Genomic DNA, 14,146 nt, shown 5'->3' with positions numbered 1-14,146 from the left:
GGTCAGAAGGAGGAGAAGCAGAAAACAGGTCAACCGAACACCAGAGGGAGAGACAGAGGACCACATGGCAGGAAACATCGGGGAGCACAGGGAAGAGGGGATATTCTCACTGGCCCCTTCTACTCAGGGTCACCTCTGGGAACAATGGCACCCAGCAATGCCCAGTTCCGCCTACCAAGGGGCGGAGAGTGGAGAGTTTGCACTACGGAAATCTAGGTGGGTGGCGGAGGGCGAGTCAGGGAACCCCAGCGCTGACCCAGGCCCTGCTCCTGACCTGCTCTGCCACTGCAGACAGGCTGCCGTCCTGCTCTGGCCTTAACCGACGCGTCTACGTAACGGGGAGGGTCTGCCTGGCGAAACTCAAGCAAAAGAGGCCACAGGACTAGATTCTTTCTGGGACCTCAGCATATTCCCAGGTGAGACCCTTAAGCTCCAGTGAAAGTCAGGTAGCCTGGTTTATCTCTGTCAAAGGGGGATCTAGCCGTGATGGAGAATCTCAGATGTGAGTCTCACTCCAGCCTCTGACCCCTTGGATGCTAAATCCTGGGTCTCTGGGGGTTGGGAGAGGAGAGGGCATCTCTGTCCAAGCCTCAGGGCTCTCCTAAGCAGTGTCAAACCCACACCCTCCAAGTGCTTTCCTGGACCGGCCCTCACGAAGTGCCCCTGACTGCAGCCACCCCCACCTCACCTCTACGTGCCCCCAGCCCTCAATTTCTTTCTGACAGGAGCCATCTCCCAGGGAGAGGCTGGGGTGGTCCTCCTTGCTCTGGGTCCTGCTTGCTGGCCCCCACCCTCCAACAGAGCCCAGCGTGCGGGCAGAGCTCAGGGTGGGTGTGGGAGAGGCCGGGGAGGTGCCGGGAGGCAGCTGGGATGCACAGAGGTAGGGAGACCAGGGGCCCGAGCACGCCCTCTGGGTGAAGAACACAGGGTCATTGTAGAGAAGAGAGACACAGGCAGGGCCGGTGGGCGTGTCCTGGGGCGGGTGGGAGAGGTCAGCAGACGAATTCATCGATTCAGTGAGCACCCAGCGAGCGGCCTGTGTGTGCAGAACTCGCTGGGGGCACCAGTCACAAGGAAGGCAAAGACATGCTCTTGCACTTGAAGAGTGCACAGTCACGCTGGGGGACAAAACATGCCACAGGAAACAAGGAGAGAGCAAAGGCAAAGGAACAAGTGCTGTGACAGGGGACAGCAGAGGGCCTGGGAAAAGACAGGGCTATTGATGGGAGCAGGGAGGGGCACCGGCCTGGAACGATGAAAGGGGGCCGGGGACTGAGGGGCTGTCCCAGAGGGGCGAGGCCCACAGAGCCTCTGCGCGGCGGGTTAGGAGGAGGTTAAGGCATGAGCCATCCAAGAGTTCCGCTTGGTGGCCACAGCAGGACAAGCCTCCCGTCTGTCTCGGCTCCCCTCCCTTCTTCCCTGGGGAAGGGCCACTGAATAGCCACAATCAGAACCCTTTGTGGGCCACTGAGCGCAGTCCTCAGAGCAGGTTTTAAAGAGGCCGTGCACTCCTCGGGGTAGGGCATGGGGGGCTGGTGGTGCCTGGGCTGGCGGCAGGGGGCCGTGTCAGTCACTCGGGGATGTCTATCTCACGCCTGCCGCCGGCAGAGCTCCGAGCTGGAGAGTGTGTGTCTCTGCACAGGTCTGGTGGGGAGGGGGAGACAGGCTGTTTGATTGCGTGTGGGGGTGTGTGCGTGCGTCTGTGTACAGCGGGACTGTCTGTTGTTGGTTAAACAGCCTGTTCCTATTTCCCCAGCTAGAACCGGCTCCGTGGAGTCAGAGCTTTATTACTGTTCATCCTGTTCACACCTCTGGCATACAAGACCCTGGGAGGCTGGAAACTAATTATGTGCCAAGTAAGTCCCTCCCTGTTCCCCGCGGCGGGACCTGTGCGTGCTGCCCCGCTCTTTTCCGTGGCCAGGTGACTGGCGTCAGAAGGACAGAAGGGGTCAGAGTCCCTGAGGCCCCAGATGCTCAGAGACTGACCGGGGGTGACCTATCATCTGACACCATAATCACAGCTTTGGGTTTGAAGGGTCTCGGGCAGCAATTCTCAAGGGAGGGAGAGAGGGCTTTGTGCTAAGAAAATGCATAGTTGATATTATAATTTTGTACGTGGGAATTGAAAAGGAACCTATGATTTTTGCATTATCAAACACAAAAAGGATATGGAATTTTTACAGTTTTTAATGGGTCATGAATTTTTAAATGTGGAAAAACACCGGCCTAGGACGAGCCAGCTGCGGGGCGGTCCCCCAGGGGTTGGGAGGGAGCGACGCTGAGCAGGCAGGCGGGTCCCACCTCCCTGTGCACTTGTTCCCTCCAAGTGCCGTCTGCATAAGGCTTTGCAGCTCTTGATCTAATGAAACTCAACGCCTAATTTTCTCTAAAGATTAAAATTTAAGTAGTTTGACTCAGAGGGAGGGGTCCAATTCCCCGGGTCTAGGTGGGGAGGAAGAAAGCCTGTTTGGAAAAGATCTCAGAGCCCCACCAGCCGCAGTCCCTGCCTCTGCCAAGAGGGACTTCCCGGAGCAGGCTGCTGGGCCAAAGGTCCAGGGGGCTCAGAGATCTCAGAGCCCCACCAGCCGCAGTCCCTGCCTCTGCCAAGAGGGACTTCCCGGAGCAGGCTGCTGGGCCAAAGGTCCAGGGGCTCAGAGCATAACTGTCTCCTCCCCAGGAAAAACCCGAGGTCCCCCTGCAGCACACCTGCACCGGCCCACCCTGGGGAGAATTACCCAGCGACCCCCCAGAGAAGAGGAGGGGTCCTGGCACAGCCTCACTCAGCCTTATGATAGACTCTCCTAACTCTGGGGGCCACAGCCTACTCCTTCCTCCTCCTCCTCCTCCACCCCCACCGCTGCCGCCACCTGGGGTTCCCTGGGGAGATGGTCTCAATCCTTCTCCATCCCATATGCACCAGAAGGGCAGCCTGCCTCTTGCACACGACCCCCCTGACCTGGGGGAGGAGGGCCAACTGACCTTAAACGTGTGCTTGCGGCTGATGTTGTCCGAGGGCTGCACGGCGGCCACCCGGAAGCTCAGCAGGGGGATGCTGCCCAGGACGCTCTCCTCCTTCTCATCTGTCAGGGAGAGAGCACGCGAGGGTGTGCACACGTGTGCACGTGGTGGGGGGTGCGTGAGGAGTGTACGGGCCCTGGTACGACAAATATCAGTATTTGTTGCTCATCTGCTGTCAGGCACTCAGGGCCACCGCGCACACGCCAAGTGACACTCCCGGAGCTGGGGAGCGCGGTGGCCCCGCACTTGCTGCTCCTGACGCAGGGACTGTGGAAGTGGATAAGGGAGAAGCCGTGCCCACCCCCAGGGAGCGAACATTCTAGTGCACAAATAAACAGGTGAGCGGCAGCTAACATTCTGGAAGTGTCCGCTGTACGTCAGGCACCGTTCCGAGTGAAATGCCTTAATGGGTTTAACCGTCCCAACAAGCCCGTGAAGAGGTACTGTTATTCCGCCCATTTTCTAGGTAAGGAAATTGAGACACAGAGAGGTTAAGTGATTTGTCCAAGGTTACTTAAGCAGTAAGTGGTAAAACAGGACTTTAAACCCAAAAGTCTACTCCAAAGATAGCGTTTGTGACCACTGTCCTATCTTGCCTCACTAAACGAGACCATCCTTGGCAGTGACATGTGTGACGGAGTATAGGGCAGAGCATGGCAGAATGGGCCGTCCCACCTCCCGCTCTCTGGCTCCTCTGGCTCCCTCTTTGCCCTCTCCCGTTGCAGACCCTGTCTGAGGCTGTGTCTCCATGGAAACGCGCCTCTGCCCGGAGGCCCTGGCCCTGCTGGCCCCGGGATCAGGCGGGAGCCTGGCTGCTCCGTAACTCACCCTGGGTCTCCAAAGGAGAGGATTGGCCAGCAGGCAGCCAGAGGGGCCAGGGTGCTCTGTGGGACGGTGGGGGGCGACTACCAGACCATGGCAAGACCCTCCCCACTTCGCTGGGACTGCTACTTATGCCCCAGGCGGGGGATGCTGAAAAACCTCCAGCTAGGGTTCAGAAGAAATTTCTGCAGGGCTTTTAAACTCCTCGAGCCCCGCTTCTCCTCTTCCTCATCACGGCCACGAGATACTCGGCCCCATTCAGCTTCTCCATCCAGACCTCAGCATGGTGCCCAGAGGAAGAGATGAGCCCAAGGAGCAGGTGGGACTTGGGGCTGGCCCCCGCAGCTGTCTTCCAGAAAGCTGAGGCTGTCACCCTCCAGAGGAGATGGCGCCCCTGCCTGGCAGAGTCCAGCCAGCGTGCAGGGAGTGTCCTGAGACCACCTCTCCAGTGGACAGTGACCCCGATTTTGGTATGTTGCGGCCCCTCTGGGTTCTCAGCTCTTTGGGGTCCTATCCTCACTGCCAGTCCCCAAGTCTCTCCTCTACAGAGCCCCTGGCTTCCCTCCCAGTCTCCTTCCCCCTGTGGCTCCAGTGCGGCCCTGTGTCTGGGGACTCAGCACCTGGCGCCCGACCTGGGCAGAGTCTTCTCCCTCAGTCTCGGGCTTTCCTCTGTAACTGGACCCGGTACACTCAGCCCCTTCCTGCTTTCTCTCCCTGGGGTTCAGGTGGCTGCTACTCAGGCACCAGGGACAGCAGGGCTGGGGGGCGGGGGACAGGGTGTCACTGGGAGTAACCTTTTGTTTGCCAGAGTTAATGATTCACTGAATTGCTCCCAGGTGGCCTGAGGAAATCAGGGCCCTGCCATTCTGGGGCAAGAAAGTGAAGGCAACAGCCTCTCCTGCCTGAAAATAATTTTACCCTCTCTCTTCTCACCCCTCGTGCCTGTTCCTCCCACTGCATCAGCCAGACTCTGCCACCATTAGGGCCACCAAGCCGTGCTGGTACCCTCTGAGCCTGCCTCGACACAGTGTTGCTATGTAGATTTTAAAAATAACTTCCTAGAGGCGGCTGCACCTTTGCCCTCCTTTCTGTGTGTGAGAGAGAGTGGGGATGAGCGCTGGGTGGTCAGAGAGGGTAGAAGCTGGAGCATGTTCATTGATTTAGGATTGAGCACTTACTATGTGTTGCACCTACTATGTGCCACACCCTGTTTTAGGTGCTGTGGATACAGAAGGGGCCAAAACTGGCAAAAATTCCTGCTTGCGTGGATGGGACTGTACATTCCAGTGAGACAGAGAAAGGTCTGCACACAACTCCAATTAGTAGGTGACCTACTAGTAGTAACTAGTGACCTTCTCCTCTTCGCCTGTTTCCTCTCTCCCCGTGCGTATGACTGCCTTGTTCACCCACCGTGTCACCAGCCAGGACCTGGAACTCTGAAACCTGGCAGGGATCGTTGAATATGAGTGGAATGAGCGGGTGTCTGAGTGAAGGAGTGAGCTCTGCCCTTAGCCACCGTCACACGCCACCAGTGCCGGGACCCCCAGTGGGGAGACCAGCCCTGCCGACGCCCACCCGAAGCAGGGCCTGGTGATACGGCGGAATGAGGACGAGCGGTGGGCCCTGGCCGCCCGCCGTCCCTGCCAGCCCAGGGCCAAGCTCACCTTTGTAGTAGAAGAGGCAGCGATCCAGCAGGACGAACCAGCGTTTGTTCCACTGCTTAACGCCGGAGCTGGCCTGCGGGACACGCGGAGAGACGGACGTGAGGGGCTGCAAGCTGGGCATGGCGGGGCGGGGGTGGGCAGCCAAAACAACTCCACCCCCATCATAGGGACATCCTGGCTCTGGCTGCTGCTCCACCACCACCGCGTGCCAGCAGCGCCCCAGAGACCTCGGACACAGGGAACTGACACTAGATGACTGCCCGGGACCTCCCAGCTCTGTCTTCCGGGAGCTCAGTGCCACCGCTGGGGAAGATGAAGGGGCAAGAGAGGAGCCAGAATGAGCGAGCGGCAGGACGGGCAGGGCGGGTGGCAAGGTCAGCCTGGGGAGAGCTGGTGGGCCCCAGCACTCGAAGGAGACACCCACCCTTCCACAGCAAGAGGGACCTGCTGAGAGCGAGCTAGTGGGTTGCTCCGACAGGGCTGGTGACCCAGCATATGTCAGAGTCATTGCACCTGTGCCTCAGGAGACCTGGCTGGATGCCCAAATTTGACACTAATTTCTCTGTGTGACTTTGGGAAGATACTCAACTTCTCTGAGTCTTTATCAAATCAGGAGACTCATTCACAGAGACAACGGAAGGACGTACCAAAAAATACACGGACTGCCATAAGCACAGAGGAATGACGATGCCATGAAGAGAAAGTGGTGGCTACAGCGGGCAGAACGGCAGGGCGGCCTCACCTGTTTGAAGAGCCAGCCGGCCTTGGTGACAGGTGCATTGGGGTTCCGCTTCATGGAGTGTGAGCGCTTGCCAAAGGCGACAGCTTTGTGGGACGTTCGAATCGCCTGCGGGTGCAGAGAGAGAAGCTGGACTCTCTTCCTTCCACCTTTCCCGCCCACCCCCGCGGAGCTGCATCTCTCTGGGGTGACCCCTGGGTGCCCTCGCGCCAAGGGGCCCAGCTGTGAATCTTGGATCTGTCACTAACTCAAGGGCGTGGCCTTTCAGTTCTGTGGCCCTTTTCCTCATTTCTAAAATGGGGCTCAAAATAATAGTCCTTAAAAAAATAATAACAATAATAGTCCTACCTACCTGTCTCACAGCTTTTTTGTTTTTGTTTTTGAGAAGAAAATAACAGGATTTCGCATTTCACTCCTGGCCTGTCCTCCGCCCCCCTTACCCTGACCCCTTTCGTGACGTAAGAGAAGCCCATTCAACTGTAAGTCCCACAGCACTGTCCCCTCGGGGCTCTGTGTGTCGTCTCCTGCCCGGCACACGCACAGAGCTGGGAGGACAGGCGGGTTTTCTCCTCCTACTGCCACCAGGACAGTCACTCTTCCACGTTCTGGCAACACTCTGTCTTGAAGCATCCCTGCCTGACCTCCCACTGTTTGACCCTTCCCATCACTGTCAGCTTCTAGATCGTTCTTCCAGAGTCTCGGGATCTTGACGTCAGCCTCTTCCTGTAAGTCCCAGGCACTGTGGAGAGTGTCACTGCTCCTGAGGGTGGCCCACCCAGTGGCCTAACCTGACACTACCTTGGCGTCCTCAACTCCAGCCTCTTCCGCCTTCCTCCAGCTGCTTGACCCAGGGCTCCACCTTAGACCTTGTCGCACGAAAGCCCCCACCACTGCCATCTGCCATCTCTGCAGTCCTGCTTTCCGATTGCAACACCCCGTCCTTGGGGCTCCCTCCCTACATTACCCGCCTACACCGGCTCATCGACCCATCGAGGCCCCCAGCCTCTCAACTCTCCCCTTTCTCTCTAGACCCCTCAGCTACCTCCTGCTTTTAGTTATTTCCCTACAAGGCCTGGGTCTCATGGTGGACTCCCAAAAACCCCATCTACTGTCTTTCTGCTTCATCTTCTTTAAAACCCAAATTGTGTTCCAAATTAATCACATCACCCACGCTCCCTGCGCTCACAGCCAGATCACGGTGCTGCTGGAGGAAAAAACCGCACCGCAGGACAGATGAGGCTGTCCCCAGGCGCAGCTGGGCTCAGCCCCAGACAGCAACCGGCCCCCACACCCTCCCCGTTCTCCCTAGCCTCTGACCCCCCCACAGCGGACCTGGCTCCTCCAGAGAAAATTGAAGTCGTCAGGCACGCTCCTCCTCAATTTCACACCCTTTCATCTAGAAAATGACTGCCCTTCCCGCTGTCTTTGCTCTTTCCTTCCAATGTCAAAAGAAGAGGTGTAGTCCTCCTTGCCAAGGCTTACACCTCTGACCCGCCATCTCCTCTGAGACTCCTCCCAGGATCATCTCCCCGCATGTGTCTGCGATGTGTCCTCCCCTGGTTTCTTCCCCCCAGCAAACGGGCTCAAGTCTCTCCCTCTCAAAGCATCTCTGTCTCTCTCACACTTTTAGCTTTCATCTGACTCGCCCTTTTTGCAACATTCTTCTGCGGATTTCTTTCTCCTAAGGCTCTCTTCCTTCCTCCTCCCTCTCTAGGCTCTCAAACCGCCATGTCTTTCATGACTGTCCCTCTAGATCAGTTGTTCTCAATGAGGGTGGGGCTCTTTTGTCCTCAGGGGACATTTGACAGTGTCTGGAGACACTTTTGGTTGTCACAACTGGAGGGGCGGTGCTACTGGCATCTCGTGGGTAGAGGCCGGCGATGCTGCTCGACACCCTACAATGCACAGGACAGTCCCGCGCCACAGAGGATCACCCCGCCCCAGAGGCTAACAGCGCTGATTTGAGAACCCGTGGTCTAGATGTTGGTCTTCTACAATGTTCTGCTCTGAGCGCTCGTCCCTTCCTGCTCTTCACTCTCTTCCTGGGTCACCGAGCATGCTCTCTGGAGCCTGCAGAAATAGCTGGGCAGGCTAGGATTGACCAGGATTCCCCAAGATCCCACTAAACATGCACTGAAGGCATTTCCTGCCCCACAGCTTGCCTTGAGGGCTGGACCTACCCGGATGTTGGGCCGCTCTGGAGGGACCTCAGACACCATGTTGTGGTTGGATATGTCACTGTTGGTGGTAGCCGGGCGTTTCCCACCTGTTTTATTGGACATGTCCGAGGCCGATCTGATTTCAAATTGACCAGAAGAAAGAGACCAGTCAGAGCCAAGAAACAACGGCCACCGCCCATCCCTTTTCTCCACCCTGCCACCCACTGTTCAGCAAAATTAGACCTCCTGAGTGCCACCAAGAGGTCATCTCGGCCACTCCTTTGGCTCTTCCGAGATTATATGCCAGTGGTCCTGGACATTCTCTTTCTTGCATACACAGTTATTTTAAAAACCTAGACCCTGGGACTCCAGAACTCCTTTTTCTTCTACTGGCCCAGTGGCCTATGAGAGTTGATCAATTATCCTTTTTTCTTTGTCCTTTCGAGCAGTGAGCAGGATGCACAGTGACAGGAATTCGCATCTGGCTCTCACGGTGATTCCAGGTTTCCTCAGGGCTTCCCCGGAAGGCCCCAGGTGACATGCCACCCCCACACCTGTCTTCTACTCCATCGGGTCAGCTTACAGGGTGTGACAACCTGGCTTCTGCCAGAGCCCAGGAGAAGTGGATGAGGGTGTCAAGCCAGATGGGCCACAGAAGCTTCTGGTCCTCAGAACTGAGGTGACCCCACATCCCTCTGCTCCCCTTCCTTCCCAGCGGCAAGGGGGCAGCGGGATGGTGGCGGTTAGGGACGGAAAGGCCAAACAGCAAGTGGGGGCGAACTTACGTTTTCAAGTCAAATTTTTTGTTTTCCTCTGGGACCTGGCCAGTCACTGGGTGTAGGAATGTGTTCCGTCTTTCATTGTGGCTGCAGAGGCAAAGGAGAGAGAAGTCACGGTACAGATGAAGGAGGCAGAGACGTAAGCCAACGGCTGTACAGCCCTGGGCAGTGACAGGGACAGGTGACAACGTGAGGAGCTTGTGCCCCTGTCCTCTGGCGGGGCCTGTGGCAGGCACAAGGGAAGGCCGGGCTGGCTGCAGTCGGGATGGGGGTGGGAGTGGGAGGTGGGAGGAAGAAGAAACGAAACCTGGTCACCTTTCACTAGTCAGCGTTAACTACTTCCTAGAGATCCCTGGTGCTGGAAATGCCCACACTTCACTCTGCCAGCAGCCATCCTAGGTGCGGGGAGAGAGCGGGGGAGGGGTTCCCAGTGCCATTCAGCGTTGTCAGGATGTCACCCGCGGCAGGTTCCCTCCCAGCAACAAGCCAGGTTCCCTCCCAGCAACAAGCGACTGCCGTGCTCCACATAAAAATGCTCCCTTATCATTTGCTGAAAGACTCTCTCGTGACCTTGAACTCCTTCTGCTGCTGCTTTATGCTCCATCTCGTTCTTAAAAGGAAATGGGAGATCTAGAAACTCCATTCTTAAGCTTGGGCTGGGACCCACCCCCACCCTAAGTCCAGGGTCTAAGGGCTACTTGATGTGGCTGAGACCTCAAGAGCTGTCAGGCTTGAAGGTCAGCGCTGGCTGGACAGTCAGATCTAATTAAGGGATGCTGTGGCCGGGAGAGGGGTGGGGTGGGGTGAGGATGGCCTGCCAGGAAACAAGAGGAGCATGGCGGGGCGGGGGGAGTACACACAGACAGATGGGGAGCAGGATCATGCAGGCTCCTTTGGGGAGTCCTGCTCTGGCTCTGCTGGCTGCCTGAATGTCAGGAGAGTTCCCCAGTGGGCTCTCGGGGAGACAGAGGAAGGCAGCAGACAGAGCTTGGGTGGCGGGGGAGGTGATGCCATGGGTCTCAGCCACAGATGGCAGTGTCTGAGATGGAGTCTGTAAGCGGGGCGCACTTGGCAAGAGTGTAGCAGTGGAGATTCAAGCATCCAGCCAATGGGGAACTAGGTGAGCTTTAAGGTCCTCTTCACCCATCCTTCTCGAGAAAGACTGTTAGAGCCCAGAGCAGGCCTCAGACTACCCTAAGAAGCAGGCAGGGGACAGAGGCCACTTAAGCACACACACAGCAAGGGGCCCCAGCTCTGCTTGATGAGCGGCAGGTCAGCCAGCATCAGAGGAAGGGGGTCCTAGCTTGGTCCCTTCAGCTGCATAAGAGAAGTAAAACAACCTTTTAGGGACCCCCTTTCATAGCCAGAACACATCCCAGCCGCTAAGCTGTCTGCTGAAGCTAAAGATAATATCAAAGGGTGTTTTTCCAGCTTGCAAAGCAGTCATGTTCAGATCTAGCCCAAAGACACGCAGGAGCGGGAAGCACAGCAGGCAACAGCCACAGTCTATGCGGAGATCTGGGCTTTGCAGCCCGGGCTTGCCAGTGAGGACCCCAACTCCGGCCAGTGCCCACCAGGCCTGGGTCCTAACTCTAACAAGTCTGCTCCCCACTTCCAAACTTTATTCCCGCCTCCCTCCCGGGTCCAACAAGGATGCTCTCAACTTAACCACAGGGCGTCTCTGCAAGGAGGGGTAGCTGTTTCCAGTTATCCTTGCCACTGGGTCTGCCCCACTGAGGAGTCCAGGGGGCAGGCAGTCTGTGACAACTAAGATCCCTGAGGCGCTAAGTTTTCTGCCTTTTCCCAGTGGCGCAGAGCACCGCCCCCCACCCCAACCCTCCAATCTCCTTCTGCTCTGCATGTTCCCAGTGGTAACTGCTGGAATCTTCCCTGCAGACCCTGCTACAGATGGACAGACACCGAAGCACGCAGAGGCTGCTGCCAACATCACGAGTCTTCTAGGGCACGGCACACTTCTCCCTGCCCTAGACTCTGCTACCCAGCAACCCCTACAGATGACGTCCTCTCTCCATCCCGGCGCTACCAATTTCAAAATAGCCTCCCCTTCAAAAGTACTGCAATGCAGCAACCGTTGACCTAACTGCACTTGCTTCTCCAGGTCATCCCAAGCAGGCCCCTCACGCGGAAGCCCCCAGATCCGCACAGAACGAGCTGCCGGCTCAGCCTGCTCTGACTTCACTTGGCTCCTGGTCCGTGAAAGAAATCCCTACCTGACGCGTCGATCAGCCCGAAACTTCAACATCTTTTTGGCAGCTCCGTCCCCAGTCTGGCAGCCTCAGGGGACCCGCCAGCCACCCTGCTCCTACCATCCCTCCGAGAAGTAAGTCCTCCGGTCCACCTTGAAACGCCGTGGCAGAGACGCAGGGCACTCGGTGGCAGAGACTCTGCCGGCTGCCCCCTCCTCCCGGCTCTGGCACGGGAGAAGGGGCAGGGGGCTCTTCCTGAGTGGTGGTAGGGGTCGCCCAGGTGCCCTAGGAGGCCTGTGACTTCCTAACATTCGGCCAGAAGCTACCCGAGTACTGGAGGCAGAATAAGCAAGGAGGGGACGCTCTCCTCCCAGCTCAGATCCCCAAGGCGAAAATGCTGAAGCGGAGAGACAGGCACACACGGAGCAGGTGTGTTCCTTCCAGGTAGTCCGACCTCACCGAGCTAAGGACACAGAGTGCGGGGCGGGCGGGGGAGTCTGGGGCTGTGCTCCCATCTGCACGGCAGAAACTCACGCCAGCCCGACCTGCGGGGAGACCGTCCTCCTGCCTCCCCAGCTCCCAACCCAGAACATGGACGGGCTCTTGAGCTGAAAATCAACTTGCTTCTCAGAGACGCTTCGGATCCCGTGGGCACAAGGGTTAAACGAAGCTCCAGATTCACTTGCTGTTATTGCTGCCGCTGCTGAGAAGCCGAGATTGATTGAGTGAGTCTCCTTTCTCCTCTCACAGCCTGCCCAGCCTTCTTCTGTGCGGACGGGAGCAGAATGAATGAAGCTTCTCTGCCCCCGTCCCCCGACATGCTGCCCTGAGACGCAGCACCCGGCCGTCCGCCCTCCGCGTGCGGTGGTCCGGCTACCGCGAGTCGGGCAGGTGGGCGTGGACGTTGTGGACCCAGAGCTGGTGCCAAGGATCGGGCTTCTTCGCTCAGGCAGAATTGAAAGCAAGCTTCCTCCTAAGGATTACGAGGAAGAGGGCAGCAAAGGGGGCTCGAGAGGGGGGTCATTGTGTGTTTATTGCTGAAAATCTTCCCAGTTGCAAGATGATAAATTCCAGCTGGTGACTGTCAGATCTGCTCAGGAGCAAGGAGGTTTGTATTGACGTTAATTCCCCTGAATTCTCCAGAGGCCAAAGATGGTCACATCTCCCCCTTGCCTAATGCCCTTGTGTCTTAGGAGCCCTGGATTGCAAAGGCCTTCTGACAGCCATCTCTTCCAGGCCCCTGCCTCTAGGCAGGCTGCTCTCCACTCGGTCCTCGTGAGTGCCCTGGCTGTCTGCGAAGTGGGCTAGCAAAGGAGGCTCCAGACCCACTGTTCCCTCGCGCTGCCAAGATGTTCTTTTTGATACCAAATCTCAGTTCTTCTGGCTTCCTATATTATTCTATTTTGTCTTCACATGACAGATTCCTTTCTGACTAACGTGGTTCTTTTTAGCAGCACCAGGCATTCTGCTGACATCATAGTCTGTTGCTATGGCAATTCTGTGATGTCACAACAGACACTGAAAGGGAGGGGCTAATCCAATTTTTTTGGAATGAGGGCAGAGCTTGGTCAGGTAACAATGCAATCAGTGAATGGAAAAGCAAATAGACGACATCATTATCGCACCCACGATGGGACAAGCTGGTTGGATATCACTGGGGTCAACAGCTAATCTTAAATCCAAAAGGTCAACATATTCAGCCATTTCGAGGGACTTTTGCAAATGATTTACCCTGGTGACAGGAGTCCTCAGTGTTTAGGTCACACCCGCTCCCTGTCCCTAATCTGGTTACTTGGGCCCTGCTATGGTCACGGAGAGCCGGGCCCTCTCCTGATGCCCGCTTGAGGTTGTGTCTGTGCATAGTAGGTCCTCCATATATATCTGTTGAATAAATGAGTAGGAAAAACTCTCCATGCTCTGATTTAATTCTTAACCAACTGCATTTGGAGTTTAACATTCTATTACCAAGGGCTTCCCTATCTTAGCTCTGTCTTAAAATTAATTACTTCCTCTCCAGGAGAGAAGCTGTTTCTGCCCCCTCGCCCCCTCACTCGGCTTCCCTGCCTGGCTCCCCCCTGAATATATAGCTTGGCTTTGATCCATCTTCGGTAGGAGGGGAAGAAAATTAAGCTCATCTGCACAGGAGGAGGGGGGGGTGAGGTGCTTTGGGAAAATGAGTTTTCTTCCTCTAGAAGGCAAAAAATATCCCCTTTCTCTTCAAGATGAGCTCAGGGGCCTCCCACAGCCTTTGCTTAAGTTGCAAGTTAAATTACTTCTCCCATTCCCAGTAAAGATAGCACAAGGGAGTAGGAATGAAGGAAGGCTCAGGGGCTTCCCCTGCTTTTTGAGAGCTCTGAAATCCTCAGGATTAAGTCAGCACACAGAATGCCTAGCTGGGGTTCTTTCCCTCTGCCACTAAACCGCACAGCATAACAGATTTCCATTTTAAGTCAGACATCAGGATGAACTTACTAGATGCCAGACATCAAACAGGAAAACAAGGATAGGCAATCAGTTTTCTCACTCCTCTTTCCTTCCTTTTGGGATGTCAAAAGGCTTCCATTTCTCAAGGACAAATGGTTATGAACACATGTCTAAATGGATCTTTCGAATTCCACCCAAGAAAGGGGGGAATAACTCAAGCAGTAACGGAGATTTTGCAGTGGCGGTAGGAGCATCCCTAAACTCCAGCGTGGTCCAGTGCACCCACAGGAGTGGTCCCAATGGCAGTGCCGTCACTGGAAAGAGAACGTGGCAG

The 14,146-nt window shown here is 56.4% G+C and overlaps 1 protein-coding gene across 2 annotated transcripts in view; it reads right to left on the bottom strand.

The window, feature by feature from the left end:
- The window catches only part of PLEKHA6 (pleckstrin homology domain containing A6), a 132,277-nt gene that overhangs the window by 30,401 nt on the left and 87,730 nt on the right, over positions 1 to 14,146 (bottom strand). For both annotated transcript variants that reach the window (XM_069459531.1, XM_069459530.1), the window contains exons 4-8: positions 9,188 to 9,268; positions 8,424 to 8,538; positions 6,247 to 6,351; positions 5,505 to 5,577; positions 2,980 to 3,080 (exon numbers count right to left, since the gene is read on the bottom strand). In XM_069459531.1, the coding sequence (XP_069315632.1) occupies positions 2,980 to 3,080; positions 5,505 to 5,577; positions 6,247 to 6,351; positions 8,424 to 8,538; positions 9,188 to 9,268 (475 nt within the window). The remainder of the gene's footprint in view (positions 1 to 2,979; positions 3,081 to 5,504; positions 5,578 to 6,246; positions 6,352 to 8,423; positions 8,539 to 9,187; positions 9,269 to 14,146) is intronic.

The sequence above is a fragment of the Eulemur rufifrons genome, chromosome 27, assembly GCF_041146395.1.
Source record: "Eulemur rufifrons isolate Redbay chromosome 27, OSU_ERuf_1, whole genome shotgun sequence".
Classification (NCBI taxonomy): domain Eukaryota; kingdom Metazoa; phylum Chordata; class Mammalia; order Primates; family Lemuridae; genus Eulemur; species Eulemur rufifrons.
The sequence above is the reverse complement of the archived record's forward strand: the minus strand, read 5'-3'. Positions and strand labels throughout refer to the sequence as shown.